Consider the following 26,773-nt stretch of genomic DNA (forward strand, 5'->3'; position numbering starts at 1 on the left):
AGGATTTGTTGAGGAGTAATACGACTGTTGGTTCAACTGGCAGATAGGCTTCATTATTTTAATGAAATACACATCATGAAACTGACAGATAATAAAGCTCTTGTTCTTTCTCTTAAGCAATGGATGTTTTAGATTGACTTGAGCCCAAAATCATATGCTTTCCGGGGAGAGTACATCTGGTTCATCTAATCCGATTTAATTTGCAAATATTTGTCTTTCGCATGAGAGGGGTTGAGATGGTTAGGCTGCTCTGCTGGTCAGTGAACCTGAGGGGATTGGTAAAGTTTCAGACATAGCAAGTAGGTCAAAAGAGCTGGTGAACTGTGAGACAGCTGTGAGAGAATTCTCCAAAATGGTCAAGAATTGCATTCCAGCCGAAACACCAACCACCTGCAGCAGTGTGTGTGTGAGCGAGGAATCCAGTTGAAGGCATATTCATAACAACAGGAAGAGATCTTTAAGAACAATCGACACAATGAAGCACATTATCAAAGACAAACACCGTGAGCTTAAATGGAAAGTAAAACCATCTGGTTTTTGTTTAATAAATTGTGGTTTTGAAGGACTAGATACACGGCAGTGTTTGTGAACATGTGAAAAGATGGAGACAGTAGGTCTACAGTGGTGATCTCATCATCATTCCATGTTTTCTTTACGTAAAGCAACAATGTTAATTATGAAGAAGTTGCTCTTTTATTATAGATGCATCACAAACACGTCCAGGCTGAGTATTGTGAAACACATGGACACAAAATGAGTTGAAGCGACTCAAACACGACATTAACTGGATCTGTATATGCGCTAATGTCGCCCAACTGAGCACTTCTGCAGAGCGGTTATACAAGTGTAGTACGCCATGTTTCCACACGATGACGCTCCCCATCCAAAATTCCTGAAGCGGGACGCGGGGCCCCTTTCCAAAGCGGGCCCTGCTCGGATGCGTGACATCAGCCGGATAGTGAAGGAGGAAGCGGTGAGGAGCAGCGTCAAGTTACACAAAGATATGGCCTACTCGGACCACGAGAAGGAAGTGTGTCTTAGAAATAAAACAGCTTAAAGTAGGCTTTAAAGACAGAAGCCTGCTCTCTCTGGCGTTTGGATTGACTGTTTGAAAGGTTATTGCTCCACAGGCTTGGAACTAGGATAATATGCAAAATAAATCTGCTAATCTGGCCAAAAACCCATTGTTTTAACATCCACTACAGACCCTCACCAGAAATAATCTTGCAATTCAGAGATTCCTGTTTATGACTTGAAGGTTGCTAGTTCAATTCCTCCAAGGAGCTGAACTTGTGAATATGATCTACAGTACTTTTTAATAGTAGAAGGCTTAATATGCAGAAATGTTTCATGTGTTTTTTCTGATGAAGGTTGGTGGCTGTCGCTGTCATGTATTGTTTGACAGCCAATGCATCACGAAGCCCTTTGTGAGTTTAAAGGCCGCACAGATACAGGGCTACACCGAGGACACTTGTGTATTTTATACACTCGGTTGCCAGTTTATTAGGTGGCTGAAGTTAATGCAGCCAAAAGCCCTGTAATAAATTCTACCTTCACAAAGGTTATAAAACTGTTTAAGAGATGTGTTTTAACTTTATGGCCTGTGGTTTGTGGCGCTTTTGTGTCACGTTGCCTAATACTGAGAGGTGAATATTTTGTCTAACTTAACTGATACAAATGGGGTGCATTAAAAATGTCAACAATAACAGATCATTTTAGCATGCATAATTTATTGCAGGGCATCTCTCTAATGTTGCTGGTGTATACTAATTCCTGCACAAAAAAAAGGCTTGACCATAATATTGATTAACATTAATATTTAAGAAAAAATTACCCATACAAATCATGTTTTTGTATTGATCCAATCTGTGTGTCAGCTACAGTTCAGCAGCTGAATTAAGTCTTCAGGATTATTCACTATACGCTACAACGTTTTCCACGACTGAAACTCATGCCCTCGGAAAGCTATTTATGAAATCAGAGCTACTGTCTTGCTTATCAACTTGGCTGTCACTTTTCAACAAACTGTAGTCATACTGGGCATGCACCAGATTGGTGTGAAATGTGTAGCAGGGTTTTATTTTTGTAGAAAACAGAAAATACTTTTATTTCGAAGGTACGGACCGGATGTAGAACTTTCCGGCTGTGGCTAGCTTGGCAGCGTGCTGAGCTGTCAGTGGAGACGGCAGGCAGGGAAAGCCCTCAGACAGTAAGTACAGTGTCTCCGGTGAAGACCGACGCCCCGCGCTCTGCTGGCTCGACACTGAAGGCTGCGCCTCTAAACGGACCGGGAAACACTTCAAGACAGCAACACCGAAGCTGTAGCGTTGCGTTGTTTTGTAAGGGACGACATGGCTGATGTAAATTCAAACGAGTCGTCCACCGCGGACGTGGCGAACAGGTTCGCTCGCAAAGGTGCTCTGAGGCAAAAAAACGTCCACGAAGTGAAGAACCACAAATTCACAGCCAGGTTCTTCAAGCAGCCGACTTTCTGCAGCCACTGCACCGACTTCATCTGGTAAGCCTCCCGTCTCCCACTTCCACCCCCCCTCCCTCTCCTCCTGACTGCTGCCTGTTGCATATCGGTAACTTCAGTCGAGTATGCTCGATGATGTAACGCAACTTCATGCTAACTTTTCCCTTCTTACTCCTGCCACCTACACTTCTTCTGCAAGCCTTGAAGTGACCGGACACGGGTGTCAGAAAGTCGTCAGGGTTTTTTTTTTTTTTTCTTCTCCCTAGTGGATTTTCCTCCAGGGAATCCACTTTTCGAGATTTTGTCCCAAGCGGTCCCATATGGGAGGAGTTATTCTGTTGTTTATGTTATTGGTGCAGCACTGGCATAATAACTGTTTGCAGAGAGGGAGTTAAACGTATGTTTCGGGTTGTGGTTTGAGAATACATTTTCTGTAAGTGGGGAAACAAAAAGAAGCCCAGTGGGAAACAGGGAATTTAAAGCAGCAATTTCCATCTTTGTGTGATTAAGTGGCCCCAGTAACTCCTTTTTGAGAACAACATCAATGTTGCACAAACATAAATGGACACATTTCTGCATTAGTGGCAATGTCTCAGAGGCAACTGTTTAAGTCCACTTTTCTTGTCGTCTTCCTCCAACACGTTACTGCTGTGAAGGTGCATAGATTGGACCTGATTAAAGTCTTTGGATGACTAATATGTTCCCCCTTCCTGGCATTGAGTCGAGCTATTAAAGCCTTCCATCCTGTTTTTTTTGTTTTTTTTCTCTCTGAAGTGGAACAAATGGAGCATGTATTGCTGAAAAGCTCTCGCGTTGTTGCTCACTGGCTGGATTTTAAGGAGACGCTGAGAGCCCCTTTGGAAAAGAACTTCACCAACACTGCAGAGCACTGGCTCAACATGAGCAGCACCTGTGGTGTTCAGTTGAAGCGCACTTGAAGTGGGCCGTGACCTGCAGAGGGGTTGCCTTTATGCTGCAATTCTTTCCATCGGTGACACAATGCATTTGGAAAGTATCACAAAACATACTTTCTGAGAGTACGCAGACAGTCCCGGTATTTTTTTACCGTCCTGTGCTCTTCCAGGTGCGAGTGTCATCTCAGGTTCTTTTTTGCTGCTAGTGTTCCAGCGTGACCTTTGCCCTACCGACGTTCACTCCTTAGCAAAACAAATGCTCAACACAAATCTTTAAGGCAACAACCTGTCGCTCGACTTTCTGGATTGCAGAATGGAGCCTCTTCATGCAAGTTGTGAATTGTTGCCATTCAGCCGCGACATCATCCGCCGTGAGGCCGACAATGTTTCTGTTCATCCCAAAGATGCTGGACGGGGTTGAAGTCTGGGCTTCGCACCGCCCGTCAAGTTCCAACTGGGGCAAACTCAGAAGCACGACTCTTCATGAATCCTGCTGTTGGGCCTTCTCTGAAGCGCACCGTTTTCTGAAATACCACTGTATTCTTGAGCATCAATGTGTTTCTTCATTAGAACTAAGGGGGCCTTTCCCAAATCATGAAAGACTCGGGAGTGTCCACACATTTCCGGTGTTGATGTAACTCTTCTGACAGCGTGTCGCTACAGGACTCAGTGAGAGTACGACGTGTTCTGAAATATTCATTTTTATTGTGGAGACGACAAGAAATGCTACCAGCAAAATATAAAAATGTTCAATAGTAGAAGCACATGATGAAACACCCCGTGTGTGGTGTGAATGAATGGATTTTCTGTGTTGGTGTATGTGTGAGTGAGAAAGCGTAAAACAACCATTTAATTCCGTCTCCTTTGCTTTCACAGGGGGTTTGGAAAACAAGGATTCCAGTGCCAAGGTAAATGCTTAATTGACTGACATCTGACATCAATCACATGTAATGAGCCTGACCACACGTGTGTGTGTGTGTGTGTGTGTGTGTGTGTGTGTGTGTGAGACATGTCGAGTGTGTTAAGTGTGTTAAGCTTTTGGCTGCTTCTCTCACTCCTTCATTTGATGAGTCTGAACATATACTCTGACCGTTGGAGCGTCTGCCACACGAACCGCCGCATCGATCCGCTCGTCTCCGGTCATCCTGCTGACTTGCGACGAAGATGCCGAGAAACAGCGTCTCGATTCGTCTGCTTTTTTTTTTTTTTCCGCAAGCTCTGCGTTATTTGTTTACCCACAGTCAGGGTAGTGTTATTGTGGCCATACTGTATCTAAATCAGGTGGCCTGAAGGAAATGAGCCTAGAACAACATTGCGTTTTCATTTTTATTATTTGGCAAACAGCATAGAACCAGAGGGCGGTTAGCTGTTTGTTTATTATGGGGTGTTTATTATGGGGTCGAGTTCTTTCGAGCTTTTTGCATGGTGCTGACTTCCATTCAAAATGTTAATTAACACAGTGGTAATTGGAATTGAATGTGCTATTCAACCGTTTATCTATCAATAAAGTGCCTCCTAATAAGTGAAGCTTTTAATTACTGACAACAGGTAGAGAACGGTTTGGCAAAGAAGAGACAAATGAAAGTGTGTTTGTTAGAAACGGTGTGAGCTGAATGACAGGTGAGACCTGTATGTGGGATTACGGACACATCTAGTTCCTCACGTCCTCCCCCCCCCCCCCCCAAATTAAAAGCATCCCTGAAGGTGGATTTCCCATCAACCCGCCATGTTGAGCTTCAGCATGCACCGACTCTCAGAATTCCTCATCTAATGTGGAAACGTTGGCGCTTGCCAAAGTCGGACTCTGATGGAGAGCGCCCAGGTAACGGTGCAGATGATGTTAAGCTGATGTTGCACTTAGACATAAAGTCTTTCATGTTGTTTTAGCGCTAAAAATTCCAAAAGTCAGCTTTCACTATGGCCGTCGCTGATCTGGATTTCAGTCTTTTCCAGGTATGTGCGCGGACCAACAAAAAAACAAAAAAAGTCACATTCTAAACACTGGTTTTAAAAATCTTCACACTTAAATATTTGATCACAGGCTTTTGTTTTACTCGTGCCATCTCTTGGTTCTGAGAGCTGCTGCAGTACTGCTTATTATCAGATGTCATCTGTAGCAAGTGTGTTGAAAATGTGACATATTTCACCACAGTACAAAAAGAAAGCATCCAGCGAATGACTTGATGGGAAACCCTTCCGACGGAGTCCTCCTTCCGCACAGCACAGAACAGAAGACGGTCTCTCTCTCTCTCTCTCTCTCTCTCTCTCTCCCTCTCTCTCAATGATCCAGAAGCTGCTTCCTTGACATCTTCCTAATCATCCTACATTTAGGTGCTTCGTAGGAACTTGCGTATTGACTGCTACAAGCCCCAACACCCACTCTTCTGTGTGATCTCCTCTCCTAGAGGTGGCATGCAGTCTGCTCTCCAGTATTTGCTCCCCCTTGGGTGAAACCGGGCTCCGTAATGAGTCAGTCCAAGGTGTCGGAGTGTTGACAGCCTAACATGTTTATGCATAATTATCGCCAGCGTGTCTCCCCCCCCCCCTTCTTCCTCAGCGTTGTCATGTTCATCCTGCCTCGTTTTAACCGCTGCATGCTTTTCATACAGGAGAGACGACCGACGGCTCAAAAAACTGACCGCTCCTTCTTCTTCCACCATAAATAATCTTAAATAAATAATGCGTGCCTTATGAAGATGAAGGCCATTGGTTACACTACAGCTATTCAAAGAGAGAAAGCCCCCCCCCCCCAACTTTATAATATCTGTTTAGTCATTAATTATTCAACTTAAGCTTCTAGAAAATGAGGGTCGAGCGCTCCAGCAGAGCCAGCGAGCCTCTCAGCCACTACTTGAAGTGACAAAGTAATAAACCGGAGAGTGGCCTTTCTCTAACAAGAGTGACATTTCATTTTCAGCCCTGCAAATGTCTCTTTTCTAAGAATAGGGTGGGTGGCACAGTATCGCATCACACGTGTAGTTTATAGTGTTGAGAGCTTGAAATTGCAATCCAAGATTTTACTGCACACATTTAAGCTCATTAAATGTGTTGCTTGTGTGTGGTTATTTTTGAGAGCATGTTGAAATCAGATATGTATAAAAACATACAAAGTACATTTTTACATCCGATTTTAAGTCGGTTGTTCAGTAATCATTGGAGCCACGTAAAAAATACACACATTTCACCAGTTTCAGCGTCTCAGATGTGATATTTTCTTCTATATCTGTTAAAACAAAATAAAAAGTAAACTCTTTGGGGTTTGCATTGTTCTTTGACAAAAATCTAGCAATTAAATTATGTCATCTAGGGTCTTTAAAATATCGCAGCTTTCACACTTTTCTGACATTTTATAGAGCAAATAATTAGTTCATTAATCCAGAAAGTAATTGTGTTGAAACATGAGTTATGTTGATGCGAGTGTAATGAAACATTAGAACAGAGTTAATTTTAAAGGGAGTTAATGTTGTGGAAACAAACAAGCCTATCAGTAACCAGCGTTCTAGATGCTATCTGCATCGTGAACCATCCGTCCATCTTCACCTGGCTTCACTTTTCCTCTGGAGTCTTATTTCACTGCTCTGCTGCAGCAGGGTATCTCAAATTAGTTTAGTTGACATTATAATACAGACGGGCAATCCGCACGCTCAGCACATTCACTGTTCAGATCTCGTTGAGTTCAGTCTTTTTGAATCCCGTGAGCCTGGGTTGTGGGTTAGGGTTTCTCATTTGGTCCTTCATCTCTCCGGGTTCTGATTTGCCGAGGGTTAAGCCGACAGTGTTAATGCTGTCCTGTAGCCTCACCTTCATTCAGCCAAACGCATTCATAGCGAGCCACGTGCTTCTGTCGGCCACTGAGCATCCCTCCTTAAGTGTTTGGGGGGGTCAAGTGCCTTCTTCAGAGACAGCCCCTATTGAAAGAAGTGTAATATTCATTCCTTGCTCCAGATTGTCTAGCTAATCCAGGATTTCTGCCACAAGGTGACTTTTCGAAACAGGATGGAGATGGTATTTTGAGGCCTTTGTGCCCACAGCGTCGATCCTATTTCAGATTTTATTAATAACAAGTTTTTTTTTACTCCATCTAATGAGATATGAAGCTGAAACATTGTATATGTTTGCCTTTATACCGTGACGTGGGCCTCCAAAAACATGTTCAGGGTTCTGTAAAAGTTATATTTACTCTTCTTTTTCTTTTGTGCTGATCCGATCCGTGACTCTGATCCGTGATACGACCCGAACCGAGACTTTTATGATCCGTTGCACCGCTACCCGTAACGGATCATTTCTAGAGTGTCGATGCTTTTGATGGATTTGTGCTCGCTTGACGGCTTCTTGAGAAGAACCTCTGAGTTCCCCAGTGCATTGGATATGTTTATTGGCAGACTATAGATGACTGAATTTTGCCCCGAGGCCTTCCAAAGTTCCAGAAAGGAAGCTAATGAGTATTTCTGTTGCCTCCTGAGAGAGACGACTACTCGATGGTGATGGATTTTTCACCCCTGTTATTCCCTGCTAGCTAAATGCAGTTGTCATTTGTCACGATTGTGTTTCTGTTGTGAGAATCCAAAAACAATTCTAACCAACCGGTTAGTCATAAACAAAGCAGCCCTGCCTCTTTGGTCCTTTGATAGTTAGTAGTCTTGCTATGTACTATGTACACATATAAATATATATAAAAAGTATATCTATGAACATAAAACACAATGACAATGAAATGGAGATAAAAGTGCAATGATGCAAGGATGCTTGAATAAACATGGAAACAGAATACTTTTATGTACATGAAAAAGGTGAAATATGTATATATATATATATATATATATCATTTGGAATATATAGGTACCGGATTATTGCACAGGGATTTGTTTCTGACGCTGTATGACAGTATCACAGTGTTCATCAGAGTGACGGCCAGCGGAAAGAAGCTGTTCCGGTGTCTGGTTGCTGTGGCGTACAGTGCTCTGTAGCGCCAGCCAGAGGGGAGGAGTTGGAACAGGCGGTGTCCAGGTTGTGACGGGTCTGTGGGGGATGTTTCCCGCTCGTTTCCTGACTCTGGAGATGCACAAGTCCCGGATAGAGGGCAGGCTTCCCATCAATACACAGCGTCTTTGTTTACCTCGTGCTGTGCAGTGTTTGGACAGTACCCGGAGCATCCTACTACACATCCGCCACCATGTCATCCCAACAAGGCCCCTGTTAACAGGCCATGGAAAGGTAAACTCGGAGTGGCCGTCTCTGCAGGCTAGCACACAAATTCCACTAGAACTGCTTGTTGTTGTTTCATCTTTCCACGTCAATTTGCTCAAACAGTCCACGCTTCTTTTACGATGTTTTTTTTTTTTTCTGCTTCATCTGAGCTGCGTTAGAAGCCTGCTTATAGTGCTGAAGGTTCAGCTCCCTTGCAGTGTCCATGGTGGCCAAATTGTGCACACATAGGTGTTGACCGGTGACTGCAAATTGTGATGAATGAAGACATCGAGACCTAATCAGCAGCCGTGCCTCTGACGGCGCCACAGCTACAGCTCGGCAGATTTGTTGGTCATACAGACAGTGACACATCGGTTCATGCTTTTATTTCTCCAGGGGGTTACACAGCCTGTAATAAAGTCCATCTTTTCATGATGGTTTATTACAATTTCAACCTCAGGTGGCCTGAGATCAACCACGCTGACGTGTGCCTCAGCGAGTAATGCTTTTACGGTGAAATGACTGGAAATAGTGTATCTCTGCAGTTTAGTAGCCAAGCAGCTATTTGCATTAACAAAAAGAAGTTCACTAGTACACAGTTATTCAAATAGATGACAGTACCACAGCTTATGTCTTTAGTGTCTTTCATCCAATGGAGCACAATAACATTCATTTGGTGGTGTAATAGCAGCGAGCAGAAAAGTAGCCAGGGTTGAAACTCTCAGTGATGAAACTTTGAAGTCCTAATCCATCGGGACTGTTATGATTTTCATAAGTGCCCCTCCAGATTCTGGCCTTGCTAAAAATGTATTTCAATCCACCAATTAGTTCCACAAAAAACTTTCTCCAGCTTTCTGTTAGCAGTGTGTGTGTGTGTGTGTTTGGTTGTTTATTTATTCGCCCACACAAATATGGGGAAGTAATGCAAACTTTAAACAAAAAGGGCAGAGCCATGGGCTTCATTTTTCATTTTTGTCACAGTTTCAGCCATGAAAGCCTTAAACCCTCTTTTTCATGCCGTTATTTGGCCTCCAACAATTTATTCTGAGAAGAACTGGCCTGTGACAGACACATGAAAGCCCTGTTGACTGTGGTCCTGGGATTCTCATAAGCCCTGAGCCATGAGGGCAGCAGGCCACCCTGCTGCATCTGGCCGACTGGCCTTGCCTAGGTTCATGCCTTCCTCTCTGCTGTAAAGCGGCGGTATGCTTAGAACAAAGAAACAGATTAATTGCTAACAGCTTTGATGCTAACAGCTGCGTCTTGTTCACGCAGCTTGTCTCTCCATTCCGTCTCCTTTCATCTGTCTTTTTTACTTGTTTCTCTGTTTGGCCTCTGTCATTTAGTGGGCTCACAGCCAGACATCTGCCCTCAGCAGTGCTCTCATGGGGCTGCTCCTACATGGACACTTTCTTTCTGTCTTTGCACACACACACACACACACACACACACACACACACACACACACACACACACACACACACACGCACACACACTCACACACACACTCACACACTCCCACATATTCAATCCCTCCATCGCATCTAGGTGAAGCAGAGGGAAATAGCAGATGGGGATTTGGTTTGATCTGGGTTTTCTTCTCATTGAGTTGAACATTCATCAAGAGACACGATTTAGAGACCTTTTGAATGGAGCAGAGAAGAGAAGAGGCATCATGACAAGTGTGTGTGTGTGTGTGTGTGTGTGTGTGTGTGTGTGTGTGTGTGTGTGTGTGTTTATGAGACAGAGAGGGAAGGGGCCAAAGTTCAATCGAGGCTATATTTAGAGTTGCTCCCCGGGGACTTGAAGAGACGCACTGCAATGCATAGAGCAGGTTCTCTTTCTGTCTTTAGATGGCCAATGTGTGATTACATAAGGCCTTTGAGGGGGACACACACTTCTTCGGCAGTTCTGTAGATGTTAGCAACTTATTTGGAAGACATTGTTCATTATTTCTTCCTCTAACATAAATGTGCACCCATCATACACTGTATGGACTCTTTTACCCCAATGATCGCCACTGGCAGCTATTCTTAAGCATTGTTTTTTGTCTTGTATGCATAGAAGACAGAGGTACGTTCACGTCTTCAGTCTAGTTAGTTCAAAAGAAAGAAAAATGGGGAAGACGGCGCAGTAAACTGATACAGTTAAAATAGTGCAGAAACAGGTGCAAGACAATCTACTGCCCATGAACGAAAAACAATCTAATTAACCTTTCACTTAAAGAAATTTCTATTATTAATTTCAAATTTGACATCATTTCAAAGACTTTTCTATAAAGGTGTCTTCACTACAAGCTAAAGTAACTTGTTTTGAACGGAGCCACGTACAAACAGTAAGTAGTGTCTCCTGATAAGGCTGTGAAAGTATCAACCAATAATGGTGTGGTTCATTCTGACTTATTACCGATGAACACGTCTGCCATGCACCCTGTACAAACTACAGTCATTGCTGGTGTGTTTGACGCCTTTAAATGATAGACGGTGATCAGGACCATGACCTGCTCCCTGGTGCCTGAAGACAATAATAGCCTGTATTACTTCACGCTGCTCCAGCAAATCCTGAGCAGTAAAAGCTTGTAGGCCTAAAGCCTCTCCAGCTGTAAATGGAGCCCCACCACAGATTCAGGTTCACCATAGAAAGAACAGTCAGCATTACTGTAAAAAGCAACTTTAATTGGACAGTGAGCTACTGGCATCAATGATGGCTCTCATGTAGGCTCCAGGTGGAGACACCAGAAACCGATCAGACAAGAAAAAAAAAAACCTGTTTTTGGTGATAGTGATGTAAGACGTGTTGCACAAGTTTGTGAGTTGCTGACAACTAGTTTGTGTGAAGCAGAGTGCTTTGACACAGACTCCTGAATGTTCCCCAATTAAGTGCGTTTTGATGAAACGGAACAGACTTGTTTTAATATCAGTCCTGGCATACAGTATGTCCTCAGCCAGATAAAGCCTTTAATGATACGTTTGGGAGGTGAATTAGAGATGCTGGCCAGCAGCTTGGTCCTGATCAGAAATTGCCAAAATAAGCTGATTGGCCGCCTTGAATTTCCCTGAAAGCCTCTCGTCTCTTCCTGTTTCAAGACAAATCAATTCAGAGCAGCTGCATTAAGAGTAGTCTAATCTATCATCGCCGTCTGCATTATTTATCAGCTGAATTCCTACCATGCGTTTGGGGGGAAATGCCCTGTTGTGTTCAACATATTCCTTAGGCACTGTATAAGCTAGTGTTTTCACAGAAAACAAACAAAATGCTGCTGTTTGTGATATTCGTTAGCCCAGAGGGACTGGGTTGGATTATGTAAATCCCAGTGCTTACAAAACGAGCATTCATCATCAATATTGCTTTTACTGAGCGCTGATGTTCAGTGAAATATGTCAATATTTGAAATGGAGTTTGCGATGTTTGTATTAGATTACCTTCCGGGGTTCCATGGAGACCTGGACGACACGTTGATGCAAATCTGTTTGTCTCTTGGCACAGGACGGCTCCTGCTTGGAGGGAAATACAGCCTCTGACACCTGCATGTCATGAGATAATGGAGGCCTTTTCAGTTCCTGATTGCATGCTGTCATGATGTAGCCAAAATCTGTTTCACAGTTTGATCAGGGGATTTGAGAGCAGGAAGGGAACTGACTGAGCAGTCCCAGGTGGGATGACGTCCATGTCCCTGCTGTCATGCTGATGTCACATGGAATTTGAATGGTCAGGTTTCTCTCTCTCTCTCTCTCTCTCTCTCTCTCTCTCTCTCTCTCTCTCTCTCTCTCTCTCTCCTCTCTCTCTTCCCCCCCCCCCCCCATTTCTATAATGCTTAACACAAAATGCAGTCCAAATTGTTTTGGCCCTGCAATTTGTTCCCATTATTTTTTTTATGCGTTTGTTTTGCGTGTTGTTGGGGCATTCTGTAGGGGAGTATCTGAACCTTAATGCAGACTTCAAGTTTTACGTTGTTGAGTATGAAAGTGACTGAATTTACATAACCTTGCCTTACAGCTGGGGTAGTTTTCTAGAGAAAGCCAAAAACACCAGAATTTTTGAAAACAGCCCTCCTCCTGCAGCGTTGCTCTCTATTCTAAGCCCCTCCCACCAGACACAGGCTATGCACACAAGTTTGGTCGTTCATTTAAACATGATCCTGATGGTGACACCGATGCCGTTATATAGTGACAATTCTCCATCATGTTTTCTTTGCAAACTTGTGGGGCTGTGAAGCCCTTTGAGAGGACGGACTGTGATTTGAGGCTTTAGCCTTGAGCCTTCGGCTGCGGTCGACAGAAAGCGAAACCGTTAGCAACATTTTCTCTCCATCGCTGAAACACTTTGGCACTTTGCAGAAGTCAAGGTTTATCTCAGACTACTTGGATTACAATGTGAATACAAGGCTATTATGGAATGTCTGCGTACACACATAACGTTTATTAATATGACGTTTTATGGTAACTTGTGCAATTCTGACCTTTTCACCTATACAGAGTTGGCAATAAATAAAATAGATTTCTTGGGGGAATAAGAATTGCATTATGAATGAAAGACTTTGCAATTATGAGAGCATTGATGTAAATGTTGCATATTAGAGAGAGTATGCCTCCATGTCGCCAGCTTTTACCTTCAAGTACAAGTGTTTTGATTGAAGTGCTTACACCGTGTCTACTTTTTTTTTTTTTTTAAAGAGAGAAAACTAAAACCTACTGTGTGTGTGCGTGAGCATGTACTGATGTATGTAAAAGAAACGGGTATGGACAGCGTACCCATGTAGAGTCAGGTGCAAGTGAGAGGGCCCTGCCAGCAGCTCCGTGTCGCGGTGTCTGCTCTGTGTCTGCTCCTCGGGGAACTTGAGCTCCAGCAGGAGGAAGCGTTTGGCAGCCCGGTCATAACAGGTTGAGAGCCTGCAGATGCAGCGTGGTGAGCCAAAGTGGTGAGTCTCAACTCATCGTGATTCCCCCCTTAAGCTTGTCAGCAATGGTTAGAGTTGATATTTATTGTGGCTGGCTAGTTTTGCAGGGCTCATGTTTATCATGGGGAACAATAACCAGTTCATTGATCCAGCACAGTAATGTCTTTTCTGATAAAACAGCAATAAAACAAGTGACAACCTTAAAACAACCATGTGAGTGCCAGTGAGACACGAGCGTGTCCGAGGACTAACACAGAATTGCCACTGTTTTGCAACGGTGTCCTGCAAGCACACATGGAGGAATCCATCATAGAAGAGATATACTACTGCAGTATTCATGCACGGTGTACTGAACTACATAATGCAACACAGACACAGACCGTGCTATCGCTGCCATATGTTGCTCTCTCCGCATCCACACTGGGACGCAGCGTTCCTGTCGAGTCGTTTGGGTGTTGTTGAAAGGCATTCGGGTTAGGATTCAGGTGTAGGAACCATCTGAAGGAGATGAGGCGCCATGCATAATGGTATACGCTGTAACTATTGTGAAGCCCATGTTGGCACACATTGTCCCTGCAGATACACAGTGTTCTTTCAGAATGCATCTATTTGTGGGGGTTAGGTTATTTTGACCTATTCAAATAACCCGAGCAGCTGTCGTAATGGTTCTTAAAATCGTCCATTTAGATGATTAAAGCCGTGTCTACGGTTTCATTGTTAAATCTGCTTTCAGATGGTTGCTGATATTTCTTTTTGAGGGGCAGAGTAGTAACATAGCTGGCGCATAATGGCAGCTTAATTGTGGCTTTTATTGGAATAAAACACTTATTCAGACCCTTTTTTGTGTGGAAGGACGTGTTCCCGCTTGCTGGGATTAACTTTTGGGCTGGATGTTTGCATCAGGGAACAATCCTTCCCTTCACCTTTTAATCGATGCCGTAACATCGACAAGTCATAAATCCCACATCTGCCTGCAAGCAAAGTAGGCCTCTGGGCTGGGCGCGGTGTCCCCTAAGCTGGATTGTCGGTCTTGCCATTTAACGCAGACCTCATGTTGACCTCTGCGATCAGATAAAAGCCGCTGTTTTAGCGTGCCGCTTTTACGTCGATGCCTGGTGCCCTTCAGAAATCCACACAGGTCAACATCTCGGGATTAAGTGATCATGGTCGGCCTTCAATATCGTTGTGGATCTATAGCTGCAGGTTGGATAGAATTTACTTTCCATTTGATTGAGTTCATCTCGTCAGCTTTTAAGGGCAGGTTTGATGAAAAGACACACAAAAAGAAAATCGAAGCGGGGGTCCACCCTTTTTCTTCTCCTTTGAAAATAAGAACCAGCAACATGACAGGGAGCAGAGGTTGTAACCAAAGGGGAAGGAATTCCTTTTAGGTATGGCTGAGGCAAAAACAACATAAACAGCCACATACATTTCCTGTTGTGTGCATATGAACAAACTGGCTCCCCTTTCAATAAGGTGAAGTTAAATAGAACCATATGACTGTGAACCTCTGCTCGTTTCCCTCCTGCCGCTCCTGTTTTTAACATTTGATCTTGGCAGCTGCAGAGGTATGCAGTTGTTACAGACTTTTCAACCTCAACACAGTTTGAAAACCTGCTGAAATGTTTCAGGTATATCAAGAAGCCGTGTGCAATAGCAAGCTTTAGCGCAACTGATCAGATAAGCAGCAGATTGAATCAGTCAGACACTCCTTGTAACAGCAACTTTTATTGTCACATCCTGGGGGAATGTGTGAATGAGAGGAAACTGGGAAATTGATGATCTAACTGTTGATACCCAAGTATCTTCCCCCTTACTTCAGTCGATTCTCTTGATTAAACTGGCCACAGGCTTTTTGTTTACTTCCTGTAGATTCCCCCCCCCCCCCCCCCCCCCCGGTACATTATACCGGAGAAAAAGTGCCAGATCGCTGCCTTCAACTGCGCGATTATTCAGTACGATTACAGCGTACTGAATAATCTAGATGATGATACATTTCTTTGGACTCTATCATCTTCATCATCATCAGTAGTTACAGCCGCATGTGAGTTGCTAAGCTTGTTTGACCAAATGCACAGTATGTTGTCCATTCTGCTGTATTAGTTTGCTCCGGTTTACACAAATAAATACAGACACACACACACACACACACACACACACACACACACACACACACACACACACCCACACACACACACACACACACACACACACGCACAGAACGATTTTAAGGTATTAAAAGTGTCATTTCGGCCTGTGTATTAACATCTGCTCCCTGAGAGTGGTCAGCGATGGCTGTCAACTTAATCCATAAGCAGAGTAAGCATTTGGCCTGGTTTGTTATTATTGTCATATTTGATCACTTTTTCTGTCTCATTCCATCTTTTTATTTTCCTTTTCTTCTGGGATGATTTCACTTTTACAAATCAAACCACTTTATCCGATATACAGTAAGATACCGAACAACACAAACAAATATACAGGTGGACGGATATTATGATGCGTGAGACAAGTTTGGAACTGAAACCAAAACTTGTCAAACAGTCTGTGTATCAACCCGTTTGCATTATAGGACTTTTGATGCAATATAAGTTCCTGAAAATGACATTAGTCAATCATTCCTAGGGTGAACTAACAAGAAGTAGCATGCTCATTCCATTACACTCGGGCCTTGGATGCAGTGAAACGGAAATCTGTGTGAAAACTGCAGTTTCATCCAAAAGTCCTGCAGACTGATACCTTTCCCACCTGGACTTAAAAGACTTTCGGTTTTATTTCCAACCCAAAAAATTAAGCATTGAAATCCACGCCACATAGCGACTGAAAGAAATCCAAAGTCTGTATTTTTAGCTAAAAAATGAAATCTTTGCCTGAAGAGGAAGGATCTGTACCTCTCTTTCTCTTTCTCTCTTTCTCTCTCTGTCTGCTCTCCTCCCTCGAGTTTGTATTGCTCACTGAAGTCGAGGCATAAAAGAGTGATTCAATTCTTATTTAATGACAGAATTATTGGATAAAAAAAAAAAATGATGATGTACGTAAGCGCTTGAACGCAGTTTAGTAGCTGAAGTACAATAGCGTGTTAAGCTATGCGAGGGCATCACCACCAAAGATGGCGAATGCAACCTAAACAAGTTGACTTTCAAGATCAGTGTGCTATTAGTGAGTGGGTAGAATACATTAGCAAGTTGGCCATAATTTAGTGGTCATGCATATACTATATATGTGTGTGTGTGTATATATATGTTTTTTAAATGGGCGCCCCAAATGCAAGCATTTTTGGTTAGTCCAGCGATAGTCAACATGTTTCAATAGCTTTGTTTTGGTTTAACAAGTGACTCTTAAAAGGTTGTGATCCTGTCAGCGTTCCGTTAAACTTGAGTCCGCTGTTGGGAAAATGTCTTCTGATAACCACGTTTCTTCACCAAGTTACAGTTTGAATTCAGGGTTGACAGCTTGCTTACTCGTCTGGATGTCCGGGGCAAAGCGCCGCTTCCCCTGCCTACATGGACACGCATATTTTTGATGGTGTCGGCTGAGAAAGAGTCTAAAACACTTCATATAACAGCTGATGTGAGTGTTCATTACGATGCTTTGGTCATGTTGTCGTTCTCGGCACTTCAGCTGTAAGGACAGCGTGCTGCTGGATGGTGAGGATGGCAACTCTGTTTGCTCTTGTAGCTAATGTCTGTTAAGCCTTTTATTTACAACTGGTAGACGTTCCCTGTCTGTATGTTTATGTCTCTGTCATTCTGTTTATACAGATCATGAGTATGACTGTGTGACTCAGAGGAAACACGAGCATGGAGATCATAACAAGGCTCCTGGTAATGTTTCCGGCTGAAGGAACAATTGGATTTCTCTGGCTCTTAACCGTCGTCATTACGGGGTTGAGATGTGTCCTTACAGACACTTTGTCATGTTGTGGCGGTGAACGGTTTCTCCGTTCAAGTTTTCATACTACAGATGACACCAAATGTGTAACATGCCCTGCTTTTATTTCGTCAAACATTTCAAAAACCCAACAATTCCCCGGCGTTGAACAAAAGTCATCAGATTTGTGCTTCTAATCAACATCCAGCAAAATATGAAAGGCTAGTCATTAGATTATAAATGCTGCATTTAAGAGGAATACAAAATACAGCAATGGAAAGCTCTGGACAATGTTGAGTCAATTATCCCAATCAGAATTAAACTGACGATGACTAGCAATAAAAACTTGAAATCTGATTTCCCCTGGCTGCACAGTCACACCACATACAATGAACTATTACATAAGCAGTTTTTCAGTCGTATTGAGGTGCTGAAGGTTGTACATTGTATAATCTTGGAGGAATAGTATCCTTGTAGGGTTTAAACATTTTTTTTGTTTTAAAGCAAATGCAGCTTTTGTTGGGCGCTTACGTATTCAACATTAAGTGGAACATTAAGGGCACACTGCAGCTCAAAGGATACTGATCTGCAATGCAAACAGAATAGCTGTAAATATCCTCAGATTCTCAGATAAATACACCATGGACAAGGACAGGTTATGTGCTGTCATCCAGATATACTGCCACCCCGCACAACTGTGAATAAATGTTTTATTTTTTTTAATAAACAGAAATGAGACAGTATCGTTTTTTTATTGCGCATCGCGACAACCGTTGCTCGTCGGTTTGAGCTCCCCTTCATATCTCTTTTATCTCTCTTTATTCTGTCTGAACTACAGAAGAGGTTTGTGGGAGATTAAAGGCCACAGTAGGTATGTGAAAACACGTCGACATGTTGTACAGAAAATCATTTTCTCCGATTCTGTCAACCGCAACGCAATTCAATAGCCTTCATCGATGGAGGAATGAACTGGTTCAACTCTTGACTGACCTAAATTTACCCCAGGCAGACTATTCCTGAGGGAATAATGCACATTTGTAAATACGCTGCTTGTCTGAGAGGCATGGATTCAACTTAATAAAAGGTGTACCTTCCAGAGGTGCACGCCGCTTTGGCTTGCGGATCAGAATGCTTTTAAAACTGAGAGGGTTTGGTTAATCCATGGGGAGGTGCAGCATCGAACATTACCAAGGATTAGATGGGGATATTACTGTCTGAATGGATTAGAGGTGTATTAGATAGCTCCGTGATGGAGCACAGACTAATGCACCAGGCTCTGAATTACAGCGTAATCTGCATTTAATTGCCCTGAGTTTTGTTGTGATAATGGCATTATCTAATGGACGAGTTCTGGAAGGGTTTGTACGAAGGACAAAGCGATGATTACGCGGGTTGGCGACCTGGTGAGATGTTTTTTTTGACCCTATAGTCGCACAAAGATCCCTTTCATTGCAACCGAGATGTTTTCAACAGTGAAAATGTCAAGAATTTGTCCATGAAATGTAATTGAATTGCATTTCACAAAATGTCTGTGTATAATTTTTCATGCCTTCCAGCTATTGTCAAGACTTCCTGTCTTTCAATGGCATACACCCAACTGATACAATTTAAAAGTAGTACCACGGGTCATGTTAAATTACATAACGTACACTTGTGATAACTCTGTCAATAGGATCAGTTCTCTGAGCGCTGAGCAGAGACTACGTTTGTGGTACACATACACTTGTTTATCCCTGTCTTGGAGAAGGGCTGTTGCCCTGGTAGCAGGGTAAAACACTTAATATTGATTTGCTCTGTCCCTCTCCTGGTTGTCAGTGAAATACCCGTCAGCACATGGCGTCATTGTTTCCTCTCACCATTGTGTGTGTTCACATTTCCGTCGTCAAAATGTGGAGGAAGAGGCGGATCGCCTTGTACCAGTAATTTGCTTTTGTCTCTTGTCCCCAGACAATGCTTCGTCATGCAAACGCACTCGCGTCGTGTGAAATCACAGGAATGAAACGGTTAAACATCCATTTTTGTTTTTGCTCTTTTAACGTATAATTTGTCAGAGCCCCTGCCGATAAGCCCTCACCCTCTGCTGGCTGTCACACTCAAATCTGGTTGGTCTTTTTTTCCACCAAGTCAACCTCTCTGCGTGGATTTTGCAGAGGTGGTATTTGCCCAACACAAGGTGGATTGTGTCTGAACCGGTCTGAATGTCACCGGCTGAAATAGAGAAACCAGATAATTTCCTTAAGCGCTGAGATTGTTCCGTTTGTCCAATTTTGGCCGGTGAGCGACCAATGCAGATATCGTTGGCAGCATTTTTGAACCGTCGATATAGACGTAACAGCGTGTGCAAGTCAGAAGAAGTGCAAGGCTGAACAAGACTGAATATAACCAGAATACAATAAAGCCTCTATACCTTGAAGTTCCACAGCCTCTGTCTCAAGCCTGTATCAAGAGGTATTGTTGAATTGCTTTCATACTGTATGTTTTGACAGTCTGTGACCAAATCACGTCACTAGCTGACTCAAAGTTCAAACTGAAGGGCATGCAAGCCTGATCTAACAATGAGAGCTGCAACGATTAATCGATTAGTTGTCAACTATTACATTTATTGGCAACTATATTGATTTCGATTTTTACTAATTCCGGCTTCTCAATTGCAAATATTTTCTGGTTGCTTTTCCTCCTCTTTTCCAGTAGACTGAACATCTTGCGATTAATCAAACAAATAATCAAGACCTTAATAAACTGTGAAAATAATCATAAAGTTGCAGCCCTAGAAATACTAATCGTTAGCTTTCCATCTTGAGTTTCCCCTTAATTAAACAGCATCTATCAATCGATTAGTCAAGAGTTCAGTGTAATGAATATTCAGCCTCTTCAGCGTTTTGTGTTTTCTTGCATTTTGGATTAAATCCACTCTGTTGCTTACAAGTCTATCACAGTTGTCACTGAAGAGCAACATTCAGTGTGAGGGATTAGACTGAATCTTGGTGGTCGATACTCGCCGTCCTCCATCGGATCTGTCACTCTGGTGTAGTAGGTCAAGTGAAATGTGGACTATTTTAAGCATATGGATTAGAAAGTAGCACACCTTTTAGTGCAGAATCCTACAGTAAATGATTAACACCCAAGTTAATAATCCATTGATGACTTTTCATCCAGTCAGTCATTGATTCTTCTTGCGTGTCGTCTTTGCCTTTGATCTGATGTGGAGGAGGAATCTGATAAATCACTGATATACTGATAATAAATGAGGCGGCTTTTGACCACGTGACATGCTTCCCCTTATTCCTCTTCAGTTGTTTTGCATTTCTGAGTTGCTTTTAGCGCATCATGAACAGAAAGGTTCAGTATAAATTCCTTTCCATTTTGCTGCGTATAAATAGGTAACCCCGCCACAGTTGGTAGAAAAAAAACCCAATCCTTTTCTAAAACGTTCTCTTTGTTCCTTTAATAGATCATCTAAACGCCTACTTAATCCTGCCACAGATTGCAAAGTGCTTTATAATCCATTTGCTCAAAGACAACATGAGACTTAAGCGACTCTAAGCTGATGTAATACTGTAAACATAAAAAAACAAAAAAAAAAACACTATCATTTTTCTCAACAGAATTCTTTTGGAGAAAAAAAAATGGCCTGGCTGTTAAAACAATCTCACTCAGCAGCTCATCTTTAATGCTACTCTAGCTTCAGTAACAGAGGAGAAAGGGTTTTAGAGGGAAAATGAGAAAAATAATTCTCTCCACGTTCTGTTCGGATATTTCAAAGAACTGGAGGGCTTCAACAAATCCAAGAATCTTAAAATCTCTTTTGTTTTTAGCTGGTTCAGTGTAATACCAGCGAGGTTTGGTTGGACTGAGAGCAAATGTCAAAGCATCAACAGGGACCAACTCCAACGCACAAGAATGTGTCTGTTTGTATGTCTGAAAGCCACCTGTTCTCCTGAAGAAGAGACAGATGTTGTTACTCAGATGCTGCATCGCCTCATAGGAGACATCAGTGCTGATATAACTCGCCACGTTTACTGTAGCTCAAGAGTGGAATTGAAATTCTGAAAGAAAGTAACCCCCCCCCCCCCCCCCCCCTCGTCGTCATGTGTTTGACTCTCCATTGTTGTGCTGTCTGACCTCCATCAACCAATCTGGGGCCCATTTTGTACGTCTACATTCTTTGCAGTTCGTCAGCCTTGTCACACTTTGTTACACGAGTGGCTGCAGCAGCCCTGCATGGCGTGATAATTCATTGGTGAAAGTGGACCTGTATCGTGTTTCTGTTGAGTCCAGTTTGCCTTTCTTGCCTGCTCTGTATGTGAGGATCTGTTCTTTGCCTTTATCTCCTGTCCTGTATTGTAAAGATGCTGTGTGAAATCAAGGATTAACCCCTTCATTTGATATGAAAACGTGTGACAATGCACCACGGCTGCACCCTCCTGGTCGATTAGTCATCGGCCGTTTTGGTCTTGGTTGACTATTTTTTATGCTCGTTTCTCGCTAGATTTAAACTCTGTCAACTCAGATCTGTCAAGTGAATCAACTTATCAATTAGTCGACTAACAATTTCTTCTGTCGAGGACTGCCCTACAACGCACCCTAACGGCATAAAAACGTAAAACATGAATAATTAGAAATACGGATTTATTAGTAGGATGTTGATCTCACTTTAACACTTTTACTATTTACTGTTATTTTTACTACTCCACACGTCTTGGTGTTGATGGGTTGTTTGTTCACATCAGGTGGCCATTGGATGACCCAGAATAACGGAGCATTTTCTGGTGTTTGTGGGTTTACAGAAAGCAAATAGACTCCTAAAGCGAGATGAGAGCACTTGTTGTTGTCCACACTGTGAGTCAGCATTTGATGCTTGGCATTTAGGAATGAGTCACAGATGCTATACGGTGTGAGACGTTTGAGCTCTTTATTTAACCATGAGAGGTGTCCCGCGAATTGTGTGTGTTCATGTACGTATATACAGTGGGTGTGTGTGTGTGTGTGTGTGTGTGTGTGTGTGTGTTTCGTCTGTACTCCCGGGTCCCTGAACAAAGTGGACAGCCGTCTGTGTGTCTATAAAAGCTGAGCTAACAGCTTCTTGCCATCTCTGTTGTTTACTGTCTGTATGACTGTATAATCCCTGTGTTTAATCTCCACCGCCGAGGATTAAACCTGATGGAGTACGCCGTTGTGTCCCGAACAAAGTTCTTGTTGGAGAGGAAGGGTATGTCAGGAAGACGCATCACGTCACCTGACCTGCTCCTTGAACGCCTCCCTCTGCAAATAACCTTTCTCCGTTACTGTCATCAACACGCTAGCAAGTTGGCCCGTGCTCCAGGTATCGCTGTGACTCAGTGGGGGTTTGTGATGATGATATAATGCAGTACATTGGGAGACTGAGAGTGTCGTCTGAGAGGGCCCTTGTAATCAAAAGGAGCTCATTAAATCCTCCCTTCTTTTACACAATCTGACGAAGCTTTTACCGGAAAACACGGCGACTCTGACATTACACGCCTACGGTCCTTACCCGTCCCGTTTGCTGCTGACGAGAGGCGGTGATTTTGAATGAAATAACCACTTCGGCAAGAAAGCTTTTGAATCAGCGTTAAGTGTGGTGCGGTGCCACTACATGAATTACTTTTGTCGTCCTTTAAGGTGTAGCTTTAGTAGGTCTTTTTTTTTTTTTTAGCAAAGACACTTTCACAGTTTAGTTTGCTGAATCCTGGTAATCCTTGAGGTTTCTCTTCTGTTTGCTGCTGTTGCTGCTTGTATTATAGCAACATGTTTGTTTAAAGCAAGATTATTTTGCATTTGATGTTGTTATGGCAGACGGTGGGTCCATTTGTAGATCCACCACTTTGGTCCGGTCTCAAACTATCAGGTGGATTCACGCAAAACAATGACTTTGGTTGATCCTCAGATGTTTTTTTTGTGTAGCGCCCCCATGAGGAGCAAGCTTGTGGTTGTACAGACCACAGAATTATTGTCCAGGTTAAACTTGATGCTCATTGAGATGAATGTTATTATCCACTCACCTTAAGTCTCTGTGGGTGAGGACGAGTGCCTCTCTAGGAGAGGTAACAGGAATTAGTTTCTCTACCTCCCCTCTCGTTGTGATTTTGGATCAACATCTTTTCTAGCCAACCAAAACATTCCAAGTTGTATTCCTTGGAAATCGTCCACACTCTACTTTTCCCTTCAGCTTCCGATGTTCGTGTTACTATGAGGAAGTAGCACAGGTCAAATAACCTCTTTAAGTTGTCCTGCTCTAATGAAGGCCTGAAGTTTGGGTTAAAAAGAAAACTGCAAAACTGGTCCAGCGATCAATCGTTTTACAACTAGACCTCTCTTTAGTTAGATTTAATCTCCTTTTTGATCTTTTGTATTCATTATTCCTGCATCACTACCAGTAAATAATGAGGCATCTTTCTTTTTCTTTCTTTCATTCTGTGTTCTTTTTTTCAGCCTTCACTCTGCTGCTTTTTTGGCACTCATGGTTCATTCCCGTCCTAATAATAAACCATATCATTTGATTTCATGGGGCCATCGGTCCGTGAAAAATCACAGCGCACATCTTGTTCCTCTGGCTCTAATGTGCTCGTCTTTAAGGCAATCAGACGTCTAGTGTGGATTCCAGCTCCTGATTAGAGAAGAGAGTATAAGAAGCTACGTCCCATGGTTGGGGGAGTTCATAAAACTTCTAGGCTGCACCTTTTGGTCTCTCTATTTTTATTACTATTATTTTATTATATAGTTATTGGATGAGCCATGTGTGACTTAAAAAGCAAATTGAGTGCATTTTCCCATTTATTGGGAAATTAATGGGAAAAAAGTTATGGCAGTTTAGCGCCGGCGTATTGTCTCTTTAGTCTTTATATCTCGTCCTACACTCTTTCTCTCTGTCTATGCCGTTGGGGGGGGGGGGGGGGGGGGGCACTCTTTTTTATTTAAGCCACAAGCTTATCTGTGGCCCAAGGATTGACCCCTTGAACACAGTTAAGCTTGTGGTTTTTACTGAGATGGATGGATGTCATGTCTTTTCGTGTTGTTGATAAAGCGTCTCATTTATGTCGTAGATTGCAGGTCAACATTACGTTGGATGTAGCTTCAGTGGCGGCCCATGAATCCCCAATACTGCTGTGGTTGCATCTGCTGTGCATGTTTCCTTGCTGAATTATGCTTTATAATCTTCATCAAAATATAATTATTAGATGTTTGAGTCATGCACCTGACAACTTGATACATTACTCCTTTATCCTCATGGATACCTGACTAATTATGTTGATAAAATCTAAAAGAAATTTATATTATGTTGATACAATAAAAGATAATACATGGCATCACATACAAGATATGTTTGGTTATATGAGAAATGAATGAATATAAAGTACTCTTTCACAAAAGTCTTCATATGACATCACGCGCTGTCATCCTTCTTCTTGCTTTCCAGTAGGGAGTGGCTGGGGGAAATACTGTTATCCTCTAAAAGTGTCACAATAGAGGAGATGTCCTTCTGGTTTTGGTCAGGATTTAATACCATTGTGAGCAATTCATTTGGGGATTAATGAATCTCTGTACAGGGTAGCTTGTTTCTGCCCAGAGTTGATTTATCGATAACTGGACTTGTAAGCTGAGCTGAGAGGCTACAGGGAGGCTCCTGATGTACGCAACGAGTGTTAGTGTTGTTTCAAATCAGTGCTACATGCTTTCGTTGGACGCCCAAAGACCTGGGGCTTGTTAATGTGCTCCGTTGATGGGCAGGGTGAAGCGACAGACGTGGTATTGAGTGACATGTCAGAAACATAATTGCTGGCCTGAGGGGCAGAAACAACCAGGCGATGTGACCTTTTCTAAGGTTGACAGTCGACGCCTACAGCATGCATGGTGAGCATCGGGGATTATGGGCCCATCTTATCAGCGGTGATAATTACTTTAAGGTAGAGCGGCTGTGAGATTCAAAATTCGATGGCGATGTTGACATGAGGCTTCCGTCTAAACACACAGCAGAGCTATTATCCTGATAGGCTGATCATACGTGGGGAAACGTGGTGACTGCAGCGTCAGTGTAGCCAACGGATGACTGAGATAAGTCTTCCCTTTGGTTGCTACCATTCGTGTTGCCTTTAGGATTCTGAGAAACAACAATGATGAATTATACAAATGACACAAGCTTCTTTTTGGGGCATTTCATGCCTTTATTTGATAGTAGAGAGAGAGGAAATGTGAGGAAAGAGAGTAGTGGAATGACACACAGCGAACGGTCTGGCAGAAAAAAGCAAGCAATCAAATGAATGAAGGAGGAACTCTTGTCAGCTGCTACTAGAACATTAACTCTCGCAACATTCCTGACCAGACTTTCTTGACGCCGCAGCAGCATTCCCATGAGACTGATGAAGACAATGATAACGATCAAGAAGATAGAGAATGGGAACACTACCGTTAGTTTGGGGGGCAAAAAACACAACAAATCCGAAACCAGTGAAGATGCAAACTCCTCACGCCACACACTATTAAGTCGTATCCAGCCCCAATGCCCCTCTCAGCGTGTAATTCACCCGGCGTGTCAAAAAGAATCTGTGCACATTTTGAGCAATGTCCACACTTAAAGCCGTAACACAGCACAGCCACGGTAGAGTATACTGGACAAACACAAAGTTGAACTGCACGTATAAAATGCTGCTTCAGGGCTGGTTGTATCGTTCCTCGTGTGTTGAAACTCCCTCCAGCTACAGATGAGCACCACTCACTGCTCTCACGTCTTCCCTCTCCTCCTCCCATCCATCCACTTAATCACAGACACTCCGTCAGCTTTGTCTTAGCTGCCCTGTCAGCGTTTACTCTTCATGTAAACATGAATCCCACACACACTTCATCTCTGCTACTCATGCGGCTAATGCCTTTTGACGTCACAATCACAAACCTATATCCCGCTGCCTCTCTTTTGTAACACGTCTGTGCACACAAACATTGACAGGCACTGTGAAGCTGCTTCTATTCCTGCACCTTAACACGGAGATTGAACCTTTTTTTTTTTTTTTTTTCTGCCTCAAGGGACTCAGATGAGTGGCACACAATGAAGGAAGGAGCAGGGAAATGGGAGCAGGGGAAAAAAAGCAACGGCATTGACCTGCCGGAACTTTGGGCTTTCCGCAGGCGTCTTTGGCTGTAGAAAACACCTGCTGCATTGTGAGGTTTTTTTTTTTACGGCGCCTCTTCCTTCAGAAATGAACTTTGCTCAGGGAGGTGGTGGGGTGATAATGATGTGCAGACTGTCTTTGTGTGTAGTGGTGGGGCCATGAAAAGGTCAAGGTACAGTGACTAATAGTGCAGGTTTGTTCGGGATGTACTTCCTTGTTGCATTGTGAGGAGAGGACTTTTTATTCATTCTGTCCAGCCGGTTCATTCTTACCAGGGAATTTATTCACATTTGGCACAAATGTCCAC

At 43.0% G+C, this 26,773-nt stretch overlaps 1 protein-coding gene across 1 annotated transcript in view; it reads left to right on the forward strand.

The window, feature by feature from the left end:
• Positions 1-2,189: 2,189 nt before the first annotated feature.
• The window catches only part of prkcaa (protein kinase C, alpha, a), a 130,853-nt gene continuing 106,269 nt past the window's right edge, over positions 2,190-26,773 (forward strand). The window contains exons 1-2 of the mRNA XM_068727332.1: positions 2,190-2,518; positions 4,267-4,298. Coding sequence (XP_068583433.1) covers positions 2,352-2,518; positions 4,267-4,298 — 199 coding nt within the window. The 5' untranslated portion in view covers positions 2,190-2,351. The remainder of the gene's footprint in view (positions 2,519-4,266; positions 4,299-26,773) is intronic.

The sequence above is a fragment of the Cebidichthys violaceus genome, unplaced genomic scaffold (genome assembly GCF_023349555.1).
Source record: "Cebidichthys violaceus isolate CVI_PGR_0920_01 unplaced genomic scaffold, fCebVio1.0.p SCAF_4, whole genome shotgun sequence".
Classification (NCBI taxonomy): Eukaryota; Metazoa; Chordata; class Actinopteri; order Perciformes; family Stichaeidae; genus Cebidichthys; species Cebidichthys violaceus.